The sequence below is a fragment of the Triturus cristatus genome, chromosome 4_1 (assembly GCF_964204655.1).
Source record: "Triturus cristatus chromosome 4_1, aTriCri1.1, whole genome shotgun sequence".
NCBI classification, from domain to species: Eukaryota; Metazoa; Chordata; class Amphibia; order Caudata; family Salamandridae; genus Triturus; species Triturus cristatus.
Window position 1 is genome coordinate 523,896,117 of NC_140585.1, and position 19,826 is coordinate 523,915,942.

Sequence of the window (19,826 nt, forward strand, 5' to 3'; positions counted from 1 at the left end):
GAAAATGACCATATACCCCATCACCTCTTATTACAGATAGCAGGGGCACTGGTAATTCCAGGAGAGAGGAGTACCACTGGGTCTTGAGTTCGTCACTAAGAGGTTCAGTGAGAAATGAGGAACTACAAGAGGAAGCGGGAATATACCGCAACATTCTCTCACTTATTCCTCTTTCATCAGTGCTTTAAATGAAACTATAGAAGTGCAGGTACACACTATTCAGAGTAACATTTTGCCCCTGACACGTGCAGGTACTCCCATTAAATGTATTGCAGCAGTGCTGAGAAGTGCAGGTACTCTTCCTTTCAAATTAAAGAAGTGCAGGTACTCGGTACCAGACAGTACCTGCCCATTTAAAGCGCTGCCTTTCACACAGTATTTCATCCTGAGTTTTCAACGGATCTGGTGTTTAGGTGAAACACTCCCTGCTGGAAGTGTTGCAGTGTAATGTATAATCCCAGCAGGGCCAGTACCATCAATCGTGATATTGGGGCACTAGTAATGAGGCCCTATGTGTTTAGAGTACTAGCAAGACATTGAAAGAATTTACTAAGATTCCTAAGTAATCTACAAATACCCTGCAAAACACAGATACATATACAATCACCTTTAGTACACAAGGATAGCTCTGAAACAAACGTTTGACATACCTCGGTCATGACAACATCTTGACTTTTTTTCACATATTTTCCATCCACCTTGACCACGGTCTGCAAAAACCTCAAGTATTCCACATGGCGGCCATGGGTTTCAACACAGTGGACAAAGTGCTGCACCACTCTCTCGCTCACTTCATTACACAGATGGTAGTTGTTTGTGAAGATGTGCCGCACGGTTTCAGCTTCCAGCAGCTGCATGCAAAAATTACCAAACTTAGGAGCACGTTTATTAATCATATATAAATGATTCACTCTACTTTTTTACAGTTTTCATTTACATTGTACAGCCAGAGAACTATATTTCATAGATGTTGCACCTAGCTCACAGTTCGTCTTAAGTAGGCCAATACAGTCATGTGCTCAGATTCGATTTGACACATGGGATTACGTGAAAACCGTGTGTTCATTTCAGTATGGTGGGAAACAGCACAGCATTACTAATCAAACTGGTAGAATGGGACAGTGTCAAAGGAATTTTGTTTGGCTGTTCCAGGATAATCCACTATACCCCTGTACAGTATGTTAAACACCATTTTCCACACAATACTTAGGACCTGATTATGACTTGGCAGATGGGTTACTCCGTCGCGGACATGACATACATAATTATTGCATATGCAATATATCCTGAGGCACTTATAACAAGGCTGGATATCCATTGGGAAGTGACCGAGTAACTTGTTCAACAAACTCTAAATCAGCTGCATGTGTATGGTGGCCACCCTTAATCCATGGCAAGTGTGGACCACTACAAGCATTAAGAACAAAACACTTTCCTTAAGGTATGAGAGTTGTTTGCTTTTTCCAAAATGGTGTTGTATTCTGGATTCTTCTGTGTTTCAGTTACACCCTACGCCATCTGACAGACTGCACTGTGGTGTCATGTTTTGAGGAGCAATCTCATTTTTCGTGATCGCAGGGCCATATGAATGTCCTTCCTCCATAGTTCCACTTTACGTCAGTCATTAACTTCCAGTTTCTGAAGTCACCCTGTTCATTTACCCCATATTATCTCCCCAACCTCAGCAAACCAGGCAATGCTATCATAGTTTTGTCATACATGTAGTGTAGTGATTGCATATTAAAACATTCATAGTAGCACTGATAGACTTGAAATAGCATTGAGTTGATTAGGAAACTAAAGTCTGCCAATAAACCAGGGAAGGACGAGTGACAGTCAATCACAAAAGAATATTGATAGGTAGGAGTTTAAATAATCAAGAAGCAAATTAACCGTGACGATACGTGGAAACGCAAATTGCAAACCCCCGGCGCAAAAATGTTTGAAGGCATATGCAAAGTGGGCTCTGGCCCAGGGCCCCACCTTTCAAGGATGCACCTTATTATTTGGTCTGGGTAGGGCTCCCTCATTAATTTAGCCAACCAGTCAAGCTGTAATAACTACCTATACTTCTTTTGGTCATAGAATGTTGGCAGGTATACCAAAGCCTCATACATGACAATGTGTCAAGGCAATGCAAGGGCAACTTGAGGAAAGGAGGGATGTTAAAGCGTTGGGTGCTGATTTTAAATAAGCAATTGCCTATCATTGGTCATCTTCCTTTTACAATTACTTAACTTTTAAGGTACGATCAGTGTGTGTGATTTAGCTGTAAATACATTAAATTTAAAGTTGTTGGGAATAGGGGCTCCCAAATTCAAAGTTGTTGGGAACAGGGGTCCCAAAATAGGTTTGGCTGATGGCCCCCAAAATCCTTAAGATGTACCTGCCCTGGCCTTCTGACTGACGTCAATTTAAACTCTGCTAACAAATGTGATGGCGAAAGGTAGGCATGATTATCAGTAAGCAAAGGAAATTGGCACAGGGAAGGACATTTACAAAAAGTCTCACTATAATAGTACTAACACATCATGAAACATTGGAAACTATTAAATGGTGTGCTGAGGTAAGTAACTGAAGAACCTCCTAGGAGTGTATTATTGCCTTGAGCGCCTATGAAAGAGATCATCCAGTTACCTAGGATATAGGTTTACTCAGCTATTTTGGTATTAATCTAACAAAGGTCTTAATCAAATGTTCATGTAAAAAATTCCATGTCAATCTCCCAAAAGCGAACTGGCCTTCACGTAAGGAAACTAACCAGAGAGATGTAACTGGACAGAAGTTGTTAATCTTATCATGGCTGCGAGCACTGATGGCAACCAAAATGAACATGATCGGCGTTTGTTGTATCTTTTCCAAACCATTGCTCTGGCTGTGCCCGGAGAGGATATCATCCCTGTAGAAGAAGCTTCAAGACTTCATTTGGATGTGGGGACCCCAAAATCCAGGCGTGTTCTTGCAAGTCCACATCTCTGGATATATTAACAGGCTGCAAACCTGAGACTGCTGTGACAGAAGTGGTCAACCCTGGAAACTTATAAAATGGGTACACATTCCTCATACAATTGCTAGTAAGACCTGAGGGATCACTGGTTACTATCCAATCCATCCAGATCCAAGAATGTAGTGTTATCACCTGCACTTTATTGGATATCTGGAAGTCAGTGGCGTGCCATTTACAACTGACCACATTTCATTCACTGCTCACCATTACACACCATAACTTCCAATTTGCAGCAGCCATGTGAGAGAAATTATTCAGCAGCTGTAGTGAGCGGGCGGGACTGGCACACATTTCTGGATGTGATTGACTATGAAAAGATAACAGGCTCAAGCCATAAAGGCATTTTTAGCCATAAACTTATGTTTACATCCAAAAGCAACTAAATTATGCCTTGCAGGACTTCATAAAGGGATTCATGGTAGGCTTAAATGAATTTACTTCTGTGGATGTCCCCACCATGAATGTAGAGATAACCATAGTACTAAATACCATGCAAGATATGGGAAGTTGGCTTTACAAAGCATGACTAGCCTTGCAAGTCTTCGTACGTCCACAAACATGTTCATTTATCAGCATTCACAAACTCAAATCCAACGCTTTCTCTCCCTGAAAATGGTCAGAGATCTTCTCCAGCTAAAGACTGGATGGGAAGGAATCTGGATCACCACCGAATTTGCTGAGGTGCAGAGGAAGGACTTTCTCAATGAGGAAGATTACTTTCTCTTTTAAAGAAAAACCAGCACAAAAAAATTAAGATTGCCCCCTCTGTTTAAATCTACAGTATAGAGATTTCCGCACAGGGGAAAAGGAGCCTGGGGAGGTGTCCATTGACACTCCCAGGAATGTGTCAGGGAATGTCGGAGTCTGGAAAAGTTTGTGTGATTCCCAGAAGCAGTAAATCTGCACCCCAATATAGGCACACATCTATGGATGCAGACTTATTACTTCTTTCGTGAATAGGGGCCCCATCCTTTTATTAGGGTTGTGCCAAAATTATGCAGCTAAGAAATTAGACCGGACTTTAGTTATCCAGCATAACTATTTCAGATACGATACTATGGTAATGTGATCCATCTTTGTGCTTATTTATTTTCCATTTATATAAATTATATCTTGCACACTGTGAGTTGCATTAGCTTAAGAATCCCTAGGCAAGGATGTCTAAGAATGGCCCATGAACTAGGAACTCGTGCCAATAATAGGGTAAAATGATTAACATTTAGATTTACTATATAGATTTTAACCATGTGGATATCCTGGAAACCTTCCCTGGATCCCACTGTTGTGGATAAACTTTGGATTAGGTATGTACAATATTTAAATTCAGAATTCAATTTGACAGATTGACTTATTGCTTGCTGGTCACAAGGCTATATTCGTACTAGTAAGGTAGTAGCAACTGGAAGATGTATGAATTTTGACATTTTTTTTTTTTTTTAAAGAGCTTCACATCATCCAAAGGGCAATTTCAACAGTTTTCAAGCTACTTAAAGAAGGGGATGCGAGTTAACATGGGCCTATCTGCAGGACTTTGGAGAAGTGGCCTTGAACTAAATTACAGCAACGCTGAGGTCACGGTACAGGCCTACTACATCAAGCCGATAATGAAATCAAAGAGCGGTCACCTTATTAGTATCGCCCAGTCTGTGATGAAGGCTGCCCATCCTTATTGACTTACTGATAATTATGAATGTCTAACCTTTCATAAGCAGCTAGACGTACCTTTTTAAAAAAATGCTTTGTTGTAGCCCACCCGCACTCTGTTTTGGGCTTTACAGCCAATTGGGGACACCGCGATGCTAAGATTGATACAATTGTAAAACGAATAAAATGTTTAAAAACAGTCGGTAAGACAATTCATGCAACAACCTGGAACAGCTTTGCATAGCAGCAGTGCCAACTCAGCCTTTCATCCTTTGAATCTTGTTCACATGAGTGCAGCCCTGCTTCCAATGTCAGTGTGTCCGGCAGAGTACAATGAGACACAGTACCAGTCTCCCACCAAACAGGAGAAGAAATGAAAATCTCCTTCTTTTAAGACACATAACGACCCTCTAATGCGGGTAAAAAAGTATCCGTGACCAATCAACACATGATTATCTATCGCCCCCAAACAGGTGCGCATCCATACTTACACCAGGAGTGAGGAACAGGTTCAAATGCTTATGCAGAAGAACTTGATTCTGAGGGTTTCCACGGCAGAAATGCTGAAGGAATACGTGGGCCAGATTCATTATTTCATTCATCTTTTCATCGTTCTGGAGAAGAGATCAAAACATGAAATAAGGAAACTTTTTGTTAACATTCAAACATTAACACATCTTATAAATATGAAGACTTTGCTGGGCGGATTAAACCCAGCAGCCCGCATTCTGGGCTATTCATCTGGCATGAGCAGGTCAGGTGGGAGCGAGCTCTGGCTTCCCTGAGGTCACGCGGCAGAGATGAATCGCACCAGTTTAGAGAACACAAGAGCATTGCTGAACATGAAAGTGGATCTCTAAATGGGCCTTCAATTCTTTAAACTGTTGCAACCAATCTGCACCTCGCACAGATACCGCTGAAGTATACTGTACTCCGGAGATGCAAGCTACTTAACACAGACCACCCAACATCAAACCCAACTGCGGGTCAGCAAAATATAGGGCAGCCTAATCATGACTGAGCATTAGGATCTCAATCCCCCGAGAGCGGAAAAACGATGGTGATCCTACATGTATCAGCATCTCGCTTTACTATGAATGAAGCTCACTTCATTTTTAGGTCTCGCCTGACCCAGCGCATGCGCTGGTCTGGCGAGACTTATTGTGAGGGCTCAAAAAAGTGCTACCACTGTAGCCTAGAGCTACAGTGCATGTGCGCGGGCGCGCGCACGCCTCACTTTCGCGGCCACATGGCCACTTTGATGTTTGATAGCGATTGCGATCACTTTCACTTTCGCGGCCGCACGGCCGCTTTGATGTTCTCCGTGAGCTAGTTTTTTTTTCTCCTGTTTATTACTTCTATGTAGTAATGGTGGCACCCGTGCGCCGCCATTACTACAGAGCAGTAATAAACAGAAACAAGCATTGGCATAGCCAATAGGTCTCGCTTTTGGGACCTTATAAGTATTTAGTTATGCAACTGTTGCATGGCTAAACACTTATAAGGTCCCAAAAGCGAGACCTATTGGCTATGCCAATGCTTGTTAACTTTATATAGTGAATTCAGAATAAACGGACACAAAAAAGTTAATTAGGTTTCTGGTGGACACTATCTAACCCCAGATTCCTCACCTTTATAATGTTCCGAAGGCGCCAGACTGGCTCTGGAGGTTTTCCATACTGTGCTCCTGCGTGCCACCAGGTGGTGCCATGCGGTTCCACGTTGGCTTTGGTCTGCCCCCGATGTGACAGAAGAGTCGCATATAGACACCACCCCTGCGTGCCAATGCCAGTTTCTTGCTTTACTCTTTCTGCCCACTCGGGTGCAGGGGGGTTCCACTTGGATACAACAGTTCTATTACTTGGGACCTTTTTAAAATATAAAAAATAAAAAGAAACACGTTCACAGAATAGGGAGGTGGACTGGCATTGAGTAATCTGTGGTTAGATTGAGTATCAACCAAGAAGAGCATTCCAAAAGGTAAGTACCCTGTTCTTCTTATGGATACTTTTAACCACAGATTTCTCAGCTTCAAGAACAAATTCAAAAGCAGTACTTCCCAAGGTGTAAGGTCTGAAGAGTGGGCTCACATTCAAAAGCTCCCCAGGATCGAACCAGTGAACTGCCCCTGCTGTCAAAGTAGCAGTGCTTTGTGACTGTGTCCATGGCAGCCTTGGCCCTGATGGAATGAGCCCTCAGACCTTCTGGGGGCTGCTTTTTCGCCAATGCATTGCAGATCTTAATGCAAAGGATGATCCTCCTCGACAGTCCTTTTTTACACTGCCCTAACTTTCTTTGCCCTCAAAAACACCACAAAAAGCTGATTAGATGTTATTTGGTACGTTTGTTGTAAAAGCTTATGGTTCTTTTGGTAACCAGCTATTGGAGTCTCTCGTCTTCAAAGAGGTGAGGGGGAGCAAAGAACATTGGGAGGGTGATGGATCAACCAACGTGAAAATGCATTACAACTTTCAACAAGAGGGCTGCTCTGGCTATCAGCATCACCTTGTCTGGAAAATAAAGTGGTACAGGGTGGTTGCACCGAGAGAGCCTGGAGTTCACTCAAGGTATGAGTTGAAGTAATTGTGGTGAGGAAGGCAGTGGTGACAGAAGATGCAAAGATCGGCCATGCATCTGCTTGAAGGGAGTACACAGGAGAAATGTCAAGATCAAATTAAGGTCCCACTCTAGCATCACAAATGGCTTGGGAGGAAGCACGTGTGTTAAATCTTTAATAAACCACATCACAACAGCTGACTGAAAAAGGGAGGGAGAGTGCAGTAAATGCAAAAAGGGCCAATAAATAACCTTTATTAGTGCCCATCACAAGCCTTGCTGCACACAAGACTAAACAAGAAACATTCTGAAAGCTTGGCTTGAAAAAGGTCTGTCCTGCAGACTTCACACCAAGTCTCAAATTTGACCCAGGGCAAACTTCATGGAAGGGTGCCTGGCAGCCAGGATGACATGTACAACTTCAGTTGGCAAATTTAATGGCATTGGCTGCCACCCCTCAATCTCCATGCATGGAGGTGTAGATTGAGTAGGTTTGGTGGAGAGCCATACCCTGTTGCTGTGACAGAAGATCTATCCTAAGTGGTAGCCTGATTGGAGGGCAGACACTATGTTCAGAAGTTCCTAGTACCACAGTCTGCTGGCCCAATCTTGGACCACCAGGATGACTTTGGCTTGGTTGTCCCTGATTTTCTTCAGAACTCTGGGTAGGAGAGAGAGAGGCAGTCCTGTGTTCCACCTCAGTTAAAAAGCATCTGCTTGGGAGAATCTTCGTGAGAACTCCAACGTGTAAATGTGTGGACACTGAGTTCTCTGCAGTGGCAAAAATAAGTAACCAGGATACTCCCCACTGCTGCAAGCTAGCCAGGATGCTCACTACCTCTGGGTGCAGCTGCCATTCATGATTCACCAGATCCCTCCAGCTGAGCATGTCCGCCCAGGTATTAAGTGATGATCCTGCCAGGTGGTTCACAAGCAGGGAGGTGCCTTATTGTTCCAATCACCTCCAAAGGTGCAGAGCCTCATGGCACGGGATCCAGGACCCTACTCCTCCCTTCTTGTTGCAGTACCAAATGGTGGTAGACGTGTCATTGGGAACCTATATCAATCCATCTCTTGATGGACAGGAGGAAGGCCTTTAACTCTCGGTTAATGGTCAAACAGACTGATATGAAGGTGGTTTTGTCCCGGTGTCGAGAGTCTTCTGATCGCCACCTTGCCCAGATGACTTCTCCAACCCAATAGTGATGAATCAGTCACCACCATCAACCCTGGATGGGGAAGGGAGAGGAGTCTGCTGCTGGTCAGGTTGTGGCTCAGCAGCCACCAGTTCAGATCTTGTGCAGTCTCTTCCACAACCTGGATAATATCCAACATGTTTCCCTGGTGCTGGGCCCATAGAGACTTCAGATCCCACTGCAGAGGTAGAATAGGTCACCTGGCAAAGTATAAGCAGGATGATTGAGGTCAAGATGCTTCAGAGCTACTCTCAAGGGATTCAGACACGTGGCTGGAAAAACTAATGTCCTAGACTTGTAGTGATATAGTTATGCCCCTGAACTGCACTGTCTCCAAGACATATCCTACAGAAGAAAGTCTCAGAAAAGGAGACATGTGTGACTTTGGCTCGTTAACCGAGAACCCCAAAGTATTAAGGAGGTGGTCTACGACTATGTCTCACCTTCAACATCCAGTCACTGAGGTAGGAGAAAACTGGCATCCCAAACCTCGGAAGATAAGCACTGACCACCACCATCCCTTTGTGCACTGATAAATCCAAAGGGGAGCAGGGCAAACTGACAATGCTCCTGGCCAACCTTGAACCACAGGTAATGTCTGTAGCACTGCAGGACGTACACATAGAAGTACGTGTCCTGTAGGTCCACGGCTACCATCCATTCGCCTGAATCCTAGGCTGGTAGGTCCTGGGCCAGTGTGACCATTTCAACTTTGTCCTCCACAGGAAGGCATTGAGATGGCAAAGATCTATTGTAGGACAAAAGTCTCCATTGTTCTTCAGCACGAGGAAACAGTAGGAGTAAACCCATTCTTATTTCCAAGTCTGGAACTTTCTTGATGGCCCCTTTGGACGGTAAAGCTCGCACCACTCACAATGAGTTGGTTAGGTGATCCTCTGAAAGCTGATCTGATGTGGGATGGAGCGGAAGTGGGTGGGAAAGGAACCAAAGGGCACAACCTTGCAGGACAATTTGGAGGACCAATCTTTCAGAAATGATGGATTGCTACCCTGGTAGAAAATGTTGGATCCTGCCCCCCAAAGGGTAGTTGTGCACCTCTTATGGAAAACTAAAGCACTTGGAGACCGATGCAGCAGGGGTGGTGGACTCGGAATACTGATGCCCCTGGTGACCTGCGCATTGCCTACCTGATGTCCGGCCACAACATTACTGGGTGACTACTGAGGAAGGGTGGGGTCATGGGAATTAATTAGGGTTCTTCTTGCTATAAAAAGCTTGTACCATCAATCTCGCAGGAGTAGAATGCTCTAAGAAAATCAGGGTCGCCAGGTGCTGGTCTGTGGCACTTGACCACCTGCCTGTTCTCCGGTGGGCAAGAGCAAGGATTAGGTCATGTGCCTATAAATTTCAGATAGGGCCTCTTTGAATAGGAGCATAGGCTCAGAGGATGCAGGCCCAGGTTGCAGAGCTTCTGTAAGGACATGTCTTAACTTCAATAGGTCAGCAGTACAGCTAATTACCACAACTAAGAAAAACCTCTCTTCCATTGGTGACCCAAGGGGGGAGAAATCAAACGTGTTCCAGGGGACGTATCAAACACACTTGCCTCTTGTAAATTCATGTGTAAAATGTAATCATCAAAATGTGGGGTAAATCATCCTCACATTGTCATCTCCAAGTGGTTCTAAAAGCTGGTCAAAACCAAAAAGACAATGGGGCCTCTGAGGACAGCTCTGTAATGGTGTTAGTGTATTGCCTGAATCAGTTTGGACGTGAACCAGGAGCACTGGAGTAAAATCAGACTGCAATCTCGGTCTGGGTCGAGACAGATTCAGCTCAGGATAGGACACCAGATTTGGTAGAGAAACCCCTCTGGTGCCTGCGACTTTGGGACCAGCGCCGATAAAAAAGGGACAAGCGCAGGTCTTGGAGCCAGAATGGAATTTGGCACCGGAGTCGGCGCGGAACTCGAGATGGTTTCCAGGGGCTCAGATGGCACCAAGGACAGATCCGCCGGCAGCAGCATTACTAGAAACTTGGGTAGATTCCTGGGACCTGAAGACGGTCCAGAGGGACCTGGAAAGTGCCACAAATAGACAGCATGGCTTCCATAGAGGCCTCAACCTGCTGGGGTGTTGCAGGTGGCCCGGGGAACTGGGGTCTTTTGGGATCACCTGCAGGATAGGCTACTTATTTGAGGATTGGAAATGACACCTTGACACTTCCCTTTAGAAAGAGTAGTGGGATGGGATTGAGTAGCACTTCGCCTTCAGGAGTTTTCTATGCGAAGGAGACCTATGAGGGATCAGGCTTGAGATTTTGAACCGATCGGTACCCTACACTTGGAGTGGGAGCAGGACTTAAATTAAATACATGGCTTCTTTCAATGTTTGGTGACACACAGCTTATATTCACGGTCATGGATTGCCTTTGGGTGCATGAGGAAACACTCAGTGCAAGACTGAGACATGCCCCAAGCTCAAACACAAAAGGCATACCTTGTGCATATCCATTACAGACAACTGTTTCAAACAGTCACAACATGGGTTAAACTCTTAGTTTTAGGTGGGGACATGGTTTACTTGCACACTAGTTTTCAATTTGTAAAAGTTGTCAATATTAACGAGAAAGGGAACAGAGGTCTGGAACTATGATCGAAGGCGTGAAAAGAAAGGAACTGGCGTTGGTGGGCAAGGGAGGTGCTTATAAGCATCTCTGCTCCGTCACTCCCAGCGCAGAATGAAGCCAAAGCATAGTGCTGCGCCACCAACAGCACACAGAAGACCTGCAATCAAAAACTTTCAGATCCAGTCTGGCACCTGGAGGCCCGGAATCTTCGGTTAGAAATATCCATCAGAAGCGAGGTGCATCAAGTCAGAGTTAACATTGTTTTGGGCCAGTTCAATTATGTGAATGTTTGTTGAATAAATACATTATGTTTCATTTGCATACAAAAGTGATACAATCATTGACTCTGCCACCAAAATATAGGATGCTTTTTATGTTGCCAAGAACCGTACTAATTTCAGGGTTGCTGCACAACGTTAGTTCGCCTTCATAAAGATGGTGCCCAAGATCAGGTTTAGAATTGTAGACTTGTTGGCTACCCTCACAAAGAAGCCTGGATGACTGGTGAAAAATCTGAGCTCTTCTCTCTTATCTTCAAAGTGGAATACAAGCACTCAATCTGCTTAGAAACATAATGTTTATTATTATATGAATAAACTCTGAGTAGTCACACTTCTTCTGACAATTTCTACTCAGAGATACTAGAATTATGTATTGAAGACTTGCTTCCAATTGTGCAAACAGGGTTGCCAATGTATGGGTGTGCCTTTCTCCCATACCTCATGTATTAAGTAACTCCTGGTTAGACTCTTTAAAAATGCTGCAAGCATTTATAAACTGTAAAGAAACCCTACAGAACATGAATGTTTACTAAAGGTATCAGTAAGTGATCAAAGGTTAGTGAATTGGTGAGTGGGACCCTTAAACACTATAGTTATTCACACTTATTAGGAGACAACTGATTGCCAATATCAGTACATGTTACAGTTCCAAAATACCTGCTCTAAATAGTCAGAAAAGTACTTGTCCTGATCACACCAATTTCAAAAGGATGAGTAAGTTAGAGAGAAATGAAGAAGGAAGGCAGGGACATCAGTAAAAAGAGCATCATATTGGGAGAGCCTCAGTAATGTGCAAGATTCCTATTGGCAAATCAAGTGCCACATCATAGGGCTCCAAAAATGACGCAACAATTACATCAGGGATGGACAATGGCCATCATGGCATCTCTGCCGCTGAAGCAAGAGGTAGTAAACAGAGTAGGAGGAATCATTGTTAACTTGTCCTACCAAGGCCTTAGCATCTACATAACCAGTGCACTCCTGGGCACTAATTCAGAGGAAATTGGTATAAAACTGGTAGGAAGAAACTGAGAGCACTTCACCATTGGCGTGGCACTGTTAGGAAGTCAACGCGCTTTACTAGTGGCGTTCACACAGCGGCTCACTACTGTTAAAAGCAGTTTGTGGCAGAAGCGCTGCATTTCTTCTTCATGCCTCAGATTTCATAGCGCTACCTTTTCATAGGGTATCTGCAGGAGGTCCAGCACCACCGCGTGGGCTCCCATGTTCTTCAGCAAGCGCTGCTGCTGATTTCGACCTTTCTTATTCTGAACACAGAGCTTACTGAGCCTCATCAAAATCTGGAAAAAATAGAAATTATAATGTTAAAAAAAGAAGAAATATGCATAATAGGCTCGTAATAATAAAGCAAAGTCCCCAGGTGTGTGGGTGTTCAGACCTCTTTGACGATCCTGTAGTTATTTGCTTTGTTGCTGTCAATCTGAGGCTTTTTGCTTCCATCTTGCATTTGGCTAAGAATACCCGGCTCCTGAAATAATAACACACCAACAGATGCTCGGTTACACCATGGCATAGCCCATCATCTGGCCGTCCAATTAAATTGAATATAGTTTTAAAAAAAAGAAAAAACATCTGCCATAATATCTGCTTCTCAAATCAGTATCTAGCAACTTCAATAACCCTGTACTAAACTGGGAAAAATACTTTTGCATAACACAAAAGGGCGATAACAATGCAATTCAAAGTGAGAAGAATTGAAATAATTTTTCATTTTATGAGAGTTTTTTCAAATGCAAAATCACAATGTCAGTTACTATAAGTATTGGGTTGCATTTCATTTCTGTCAAGGAGGACTCTTTAGATTTAATTTTCCATTAGCACATCAGTTTGACATGAGCTTGCAATGCATGAATACACAGAGGTAATAAAATAGACAAATAATCTGTTCAAACAAAACTTCTTTTTCTCGTTCACACGTTCTACCTTTTTATTGAAAAATAGTGCAGGCTCACATGTTGACGAGCTGAGTCATTTACTGCGCAACAACTTGTCAAGATATAGTCTTTGAGACTGCCGAGCGTTTAGGCGACGTGCAAGGGTGCGGTTAATGTTTTCTGAGGAGCAAACAGAAATATTGCTAAGATTATTGTTACCACTATGCCATTGTCTCTGAAGTTCCAATACCCGAACTAGTGCTATTCTAAACACCGGAAGTAGTGATCCGGAAGTTCTCTAGAATCATGTGGCCACTGTTTCACCTCCACTGACACAGCTCAGCCATATTTATGTTAAACTACGCACTTCCTGTCTCTAAAGTATGTCACCTCTGACCATTGTCCAAAATAGACTTCACTAGCGGATGGCACGTTTTAATGACAAAATATTGACTATACTAAAGAGACAAGTTGCATAGCAGCAGTCGACCCGATCCAGAGTCTGCAGCACACAACAGTTTGAGATCAGATTAAACACAACTATAGTAGGCCGCTAGAAAGAAAGGAAGGAGCAACACCATTACCAATCTAGTAAACACCAAGGGCCACAGAACACGGCCAGCTTCAGGTGATATCACTTGTATCACTGGCTCACAGATTGCTATAGGAGAAAACCTAGTGCGGGGGCACTTAGAATTGGAGTAACCAAGTGCTTTACAAGCTTCTAACATAACATTAGGGAACACAAAACTACTGCATGACCTGAGCAGCCCCAGCTTTATAGCCATGCCACAGATCACAGCAAGAAGAGGTTCACAGTCGAACAAGAAGTGCATATATAAACGCCAGGACAGCGGCACCCACTCAGGGTTGGATTGACCAATCTGGCAACCCTGCACCCGCTTCATGCCTAATCCGAGTGTTCACTCACTAGGCCCCTGCAGAGTGCAGAAAACTTTACATTTACAGCTGGGCAAAGTCACTCCCTACACAGCACACAGCCACTCCAGAAGGAGCTCACGCTCTCATCACAAGAATTACAACACCAGTCCTCAACAATGAGGCAAATTCATCCAACGAGAGATTGCACCCACTCAGCAGCAAAATAGCTTTGCACCCTGCAGAACAAACACCCAACCCAGCTAAACAGCAACACAAGCTTCAGAGGAGATGCATCAGAGAACCTACAATCTCCACTGCAGAGTACACGCACCCCTGGTCCAAGATGAGCTCTGCAGCATATCAGTGCACGCAAACCCGAGTACCAGGGCTGATATACATGTGATTTATAGTATAACGAGGTACATTCCGACAGAAACACGTGCAGGGGAGCTGTAATTTGGTACTCTGTGAAGTATGTATGTTATTTCATTCAATCAGAAGATTACAGACAAAACAGTCTGTTGAAAGAAGGGTTGACTGCTAAAGTAATTATAACTCTTGAGGAAACCAAAGCTGGTGGAGAGCAGTAGTGCAACAGAAGCTGAATACACTGATTTACAACACATGTGCTGGTTCCAGCTTCTGAAAACGATATGTTCAGGTGTTAGTCTGGAATGAACAAAATCGGGTTTGCAGAAAAAAATGCCATGGGGAAGACAGACTGAAAAAAGTTGAGTCAAAAATGTTGTCTACTCGAAAAACAGAATGAAAAAAAGTTGTGGCTCCAAAAAAAAAAAAAAAAAATGTTGCGCCCTATACGTCAAAGGTAAGTGTATCGAGAACTGGGGCTAGTGGGCACAGTTTTTAGGATTCAGGAAAGGGCATCATTAAGGGGTAGTAATGGGGTCGTAGGGCTCAGTGATTATTAGCATTAACAGGTAGTTAGGGATTTTTAGGGTTCAGAGAAGAGTAGCATTAAGAGGTGGTGCTGGGTTTTTAGGGTTGAGAGATGGGTAGCTTAAGGGGTAGTTATGGTTTTTAGGCTTTATGTAAGGGTGGTATTAAGAAGCAGTGAGGGGTTTTAAGAGGGGAGAGGAGAGGGTAGAGGAGTTGGCCTAATGGCTAGGGCGCTCGACCTGGGGAACTGGGTTCGAGTCTCGGTAATGACGCCGAACATCCTGAGATTGTGGGCAAATCAATTAATCTCCCCGTGCCTAACAAAAAAAAAAAATGAATGTGTGTCCTCATGTAACGTAACTGGTGCTATGTAAAGCGCTCTGATACCCGATTGGATTAGGGTCTAGTTCGCGCTATATAAAACTCTGCCAAAAAAAAAAAAAAGCAACAGATGTTAATTGTTACCCAACTCAATGGCACTCATTTTATCGAACTTGGAAGCATGAAAGAGGGTGACTGAATTACAACAGGTGACCGTCAGATCAAACACAGATTAATACAGTGAATGCATTAGTTCACTGAGCTACCAGACCCATAATGAATATTCGTCACTTTTCTTAGGATGCCGCAATATTGATTCCTTAATAAATTAAGGGAAACAGAAGTGAAGTTGTGAATGAGCAACGGTCACAGTAGGTAGTCCCACTGGGACAGGATGGCGGCCTTTTGAGGAAGCGCCATGGAATGTGTTACAGTATCAAATGTGCCCATCAACCAGTCTTTTCCTCAATGCCAATCTATTGTACAGTGGAAGCCTAGCTGGGGCTCAATGGGACGCTGCAAATTACAGGGGGTTTGAATTCGCGTGCATCAAGTGAAGATTTACAACCCGGACTTACATACATAGATTACATTTTACATATTTAAGTTATAAATTCTTACATAAAAAGTAATTCGAAACTTGAAACCAGAGTACTAAACCTAGAAGATCATATCGTCTGGCCAGGGAGGAGAACAAGTTACCTCATGGGGGGAATAGCTGTAGAGAAGCAGGCCATTGCCAGTAGACATGATATATTACAGTAGTATTGAAAGAGGAGGAAACCCTGCATTTTTATCGGTGTTGGAAAATGTTCTTTCTTCACAGATCCATCTCTTTATCATAAGCTGCCTGAGGCCAGCTATAACCTGTCGCCATCCTAGCTCCATCGCGTTAAAGAGTGGAGACGGGCTTTCTGACCTTCTATTTCCTGTCTCAGGCTGAGCTGCTGAGTACCACCGAGCGGGTGTCCAACTCTCATGTTCATCAAGAAAATAAAATTGGAGCTCACCAAGGGGAGGTTCGGTTAATACTTCATATGTGATGCTCGCGCACTAATGCTTTCTGGTCAGAGCAAATGAATGGACAACAAACCTAGACTCTTATCTTTTAGTGACCACAGTAGTATGGGTCCATGGCCAGCTGATGCAACAACCCACCAAAAGTTGAGAGGATCATTCAACAGTGCAGATTCAGATGAAGTGACCAAGCGGGTCCACTCAGTCTTTCATCCATCTGAGGTCGATAAAATGAGTACCATTGAGTCGGGTAACAATAAACATCTGTTATTCAGCGCCAAGATGCCTAGGGGTGAACGTGCACTTTACAAATACGCATGTTATGTTTTGTTATGTTGAAGACCCACACCTGAGCCGAGAGCCTCTACTGGAGCCACAGTGTTATCAAGCGCCACTACGGGGTTCTCAGCCACCACCGGGCCTGAGGCATCAACAGGATGCAGCTATAAGCCAAGCAGAATCAGGATCTGCACCCAAGTCAGCAACATCTGCAACATCCCCCAAATACGCACAATTCTCAGGAAAGTCCTTCATGTGGGTCATCTCCAAAACCACTCCTATGAATTTAATATCTTCGCTAGAGAGTGGCATGATTTCGGAGTGCTCATACTAAACCCAAGTCATAGAGGAGAGTCATTATGTTTTGAAGATGCCCTATGACCAGCAGCCCAGACGCAGATGACACCAGCCACTCATCCAAGTACAGGAATACAGGAACTACTGACCATTACAGTGAAGCCATCACAACTATGTGCACTTTTGTAAAGATGTGGTGCGGCCGTCAATACAAACTGTAGGTATGTGAAGTGATAGTGCCAGAACCCCATCTTGAATCAGGTAACGTCTGTGGGTGGGAAGGATTGGCAGATAGAAGTAGGCATACTGGAGGGTGAGAAACATCAACAAATCTCTCACATTGAGCCAATAAAGACAGAACATCAGGTTTAAGAGGTGAAGGCCAAAGATAGATGTCCGACCTTCAAACCTGTGAGAAGAACACAGTTCTGTGTCTCTTTGATCCATAGGCATCGTCTCTATGGCCCCTTTGTCCAATATGGATGGGACTTCCATTTCTAAAATCGAGGGTGTGTTGGAGAACACACCTTGGCTGAGGACAGCTCAAGGAAGGGATAGAAAGGGCAGTATGTATTCCTCCCTCGTGTATTAAATGAAAGGCCCAGAAACACATAATTTCGGTCTACAAATTGATGATGAAATGGGAGATCATCTCCGCAAATAGGTTGATAGTTTAATGGGGAGTCAACAAGATTTTGTGGCTGCAGAGCCGACAGAGGATGGTATGAAATGGATATGTTGGGTGATGGTGCAACCCAGAGCCACTACTGCTCTGATGGGAGTGGTACATCTGTTAGGGCCTCTGGATTATTTCAGAAGGTTGTCCCTGCCCGGAATGCAGTGTCATGGAATAGCCTTGAAACTACCTGGGTTGTTGGTAGAACCATCTAGCTGGGAGGCTAGGCTCAGTATGTGAGCCGCAGCTCACCTCTTCAAGAAGCGCTCTAAGGTAGACTCTCCCTTCTCTCTAAACAGCCATTGAAGGGCATGCCCATGAGGGTTGAGAAGCTAGTGGAATGTATCGAAGCTTGGCAACAAAGTGTGACCGCCATGCCCATGGTGCAAGCCATGGTCCCCTAATGTTGGCAAATACAGCCTCCTTGTATGTTGTAAACGGAGAAATAAAACTTCATCAGTGTCATAGGGGGAAGAAGGTGATCTGTTTCAGAGTCGCTATTTTCTGCGCGGCTGTAATCCCTATTAGGCACAGCAATGGACTTATAGTCTGGCCCAAATAGTTTATGAATCCAGGAAGAGGCTTTGCCAAGGGCACATTATTGAAACATGCTTTCACTTTCTTTGTAAGCCGCTCAAATGATATCCTCTGACTTAGAAGACCATGTCCATGGAGATATGAAGTTCGGAGTCACCATCTTGCAGGATTGGGCTCACCCTAGAGAGTACCCAAGCTTTAAGAAAAAGTACGGCAATGCCCGGCAGAAGAACTTGAGCTGTGTCGGGCCAGCAAATGGAGCAGGGAACTCCAATCTTATCTTTTTCAACAGCTGGATTTTCACTGAAAATCACTAAGAGCCAGGAGTCAGACAAAAGCATCTAAGAAGAAGAGGATTTCTCCTTTCTACATCGACTTCTCTGGATAGATCTTTTTAGACTAAGTTTCCTGTCATGGGAGTTTTCCTGAATGTAAAGGGGAATGATTTGAAGTATATCTATGGGCATTGGCCAAAAACGGTGTGGCCTCCTCTTCCCTGATGGATATTCGGTGCACTAAAGGAGTAGCAGGCCAATGTGTTGTGTTCCTATCCCAAACACAACATGCAGATGCCATTTGTATATTCAAGGACGTATTCTTTACCATTCATGTAACACAATTTAAACCCTGAAATCTTAGGAGGAGACATTTGACCTATTTGATTTCAGAATGCTGAGAAATGTGCTCAGGGAGGCACCAAGAGAGCTCCAGATCCCGTTGAAGAGGCGGATAAAAACCGGTACTAGCGCCAACGTGCTGGATGGCACCTTTTATAGTCAAATGTCTTCACATCTGACGGGTGAAGTCAGAGCTCACTTGACACATCAGAATGGCTAAGAGTAAAAACGGAGAGATCAGTAATTGATATTTATCTCTAGTTTAAAACTGGAGATTGGTGGGTCCACTGAATGAGGACAACATTAAGAAGTGCTCAATTTAGAGGTCTTATGTTTACATCTAAGAGTGGACTGGTGCACTCTGCGAGACAATCCTCTAAAGCTCATCCAGACATCTCTGAGAGTGTTTATATCCAAGAGGGTCCCATAAGGCTCAATTAAAACAACCAGTAATAATTACAAAAATAGCCGAATGTCACAAGCACAATTTGAATGTTCCATCCAGAGATGAGAATGAGAAATGTAATTAAAATATCTACTAGAAAAGTAACACTGAACCATAAAAGGCTTCTGACTCTCGTCATATATGGTGCTGTAAATATAAACCTATAAAATGTTAGGTGCCAAGTCCAGAGGCAGAGACACTGCGCTTTCATCGCTACCACACCTAAAGCCCTCCCTCTCTCACTCACAGCTTCAGTGTGTGTCTCACAGTTCACTATGCTAAGATCAGTGCTTCACTAACTTTCCTGTATCCAAATAATCTTGTGCTCTTTAAATACATTTAATATACTCTGTTTATGTTGCTCTCTGAACTATTTCCGTTGAAATATTAAATTTTTTGCTTAAGACAACAACTTCTACTATCTGAAGAAGAACAATTATTTAAAGAGATTGAATGTTTCCGCATGCCTGTGGCCTTCTGGGTATTTTGCTTTAAGTAAAACTCGGGTGTTCTTGCAACTATTGACATGGCAGTGCTACCTGCTTGCGAGTCACTGTTATTAAGTGGAACCGGGCAGCCTGTAGAGATATCCTTACCTATAGTCATTTGCCAGAATCCAAATAGGGTTTTGTTCAATAGTATTAATTTAATATGAAATAAGAGGCTTCAATATGAATAGCTTCTCTTGCT

General features: G+C 43.7%; 1 protein-coding gene across 4 annotated transcripts in view; it reads right to left on the reverse strand.

The window, feature by feature from the left end:
• Positions 1–19,826, reverse strand: part of ITPR2 (inositol 1,4,5-trisphosphate receptor type 2) — a 1,506,646-nt gene that overhangs the window by 715,994 nt on the left and 770,826 nt on the right. For all 4 annotated transcript variants that reach the window (XM_085652787.1, XM_085652785.1, XM_085652786.1 and 1 more), the window contains exons 27-30: positions 12,673–12,762; positions 12,449–12,574; positions 5,143–5,265; positions 651–851 (exon numbers count right to left, since the gene is read on the reverse strand). In XM_085652787.1, coding sequence (XP_085508913.1) covers positions 651–851; positions 5,143–5,265; positions 12,449–12,574; positions 12,673–12,762 — 540 coding nt within the window. The remainder of the gene's footprint in view (positions 1–650; positions 852–5,142; positions 5,266–12,448; positions 12,575–12,672; positions 12,763–19,826) is intronic.